The sequence below is a fragment of the Penaeus monodon genome, chromosome 15, assembly GCF_015228065.2.
Source record: "Penaeus monodon isolate SGIC_2016 chromosome 15, NSTDA_Pmon_1, whole genome shotgun sequence".
Taxonomy (NCBI): Eukaryota; Metazoa; Arthropoda; class Malacostraca; order Decapoda; family Penaeidae; genus Penaeus; species Penaeus monodon.
The window spans coordinates 32,472,426-32,472,925 of NC_051400.1; the positions used below are offsets into that span (position 1 = coordinate 32,472,426).

The 500-nt window shown below is 33.8% G+C and overlaps 1 protein-coding gene across 1 annotated transcript in view; it reads left to right on the plus strand.

Annotated features, from left to right (window-relative positions):
- LOC119581955 (ras-related protein Rab-14) overlaps positions 1-500 on the plus strand; it is a gene marked incomplete in the record, with an annotated part of 10,194 nt that overhangs the window by 2,563 nt on the left and 7,131 nt on the right. Inside the window, 1 exon segment of the mRNA XM_037930135.1 lies at positions 169-328. Within this exon segment, the coding sequence (XP_037786063.1) occupies positions 169-328 (160 nt within the window).

A 500-nucleotide genomic window follows, 5' to 3' on the forward strand; every position in this document is an offset into this window, starting at 1 on the left:
ATTATAACACTGCTGCTTATTTCACTATAGTCCATGAACATCCATGATTTTTATGAATAGTTCAACTGTACTCTATCTATTCTTTTTGAAAATTATTATTAGTGTTGACGATCAACTTCATATTTCCTTGATTTAAAGAATCTTACACAAGTATTTACTCCTTCCAAGGTCTTACTATCGAGGTGCTGCTGGAGCCTTGATGGTGTACGACATCACTAGGCGGTCCACCTATAATCATCTTAGTTCATGGCTGACAGATGCCCGCAACCTCACCAACCCGAACACTGTCATATTCCTCATTGGTAATAAAGCTGATTTAGATGCGCAGGTTAGTAAGAAGAGTACTTTTTTGTTTGTTATTATTTTTTCAAAATGTTTATGTTAATATAGTTGTTTTTCAGCAAGGTATTAGATTTGGGAAAATAGAAAGTGTATCAAAATACTGTATTAGTAATGGTAATGATAAGGTAAAAGTTAATCTGAGCAACCAAAATATGTGC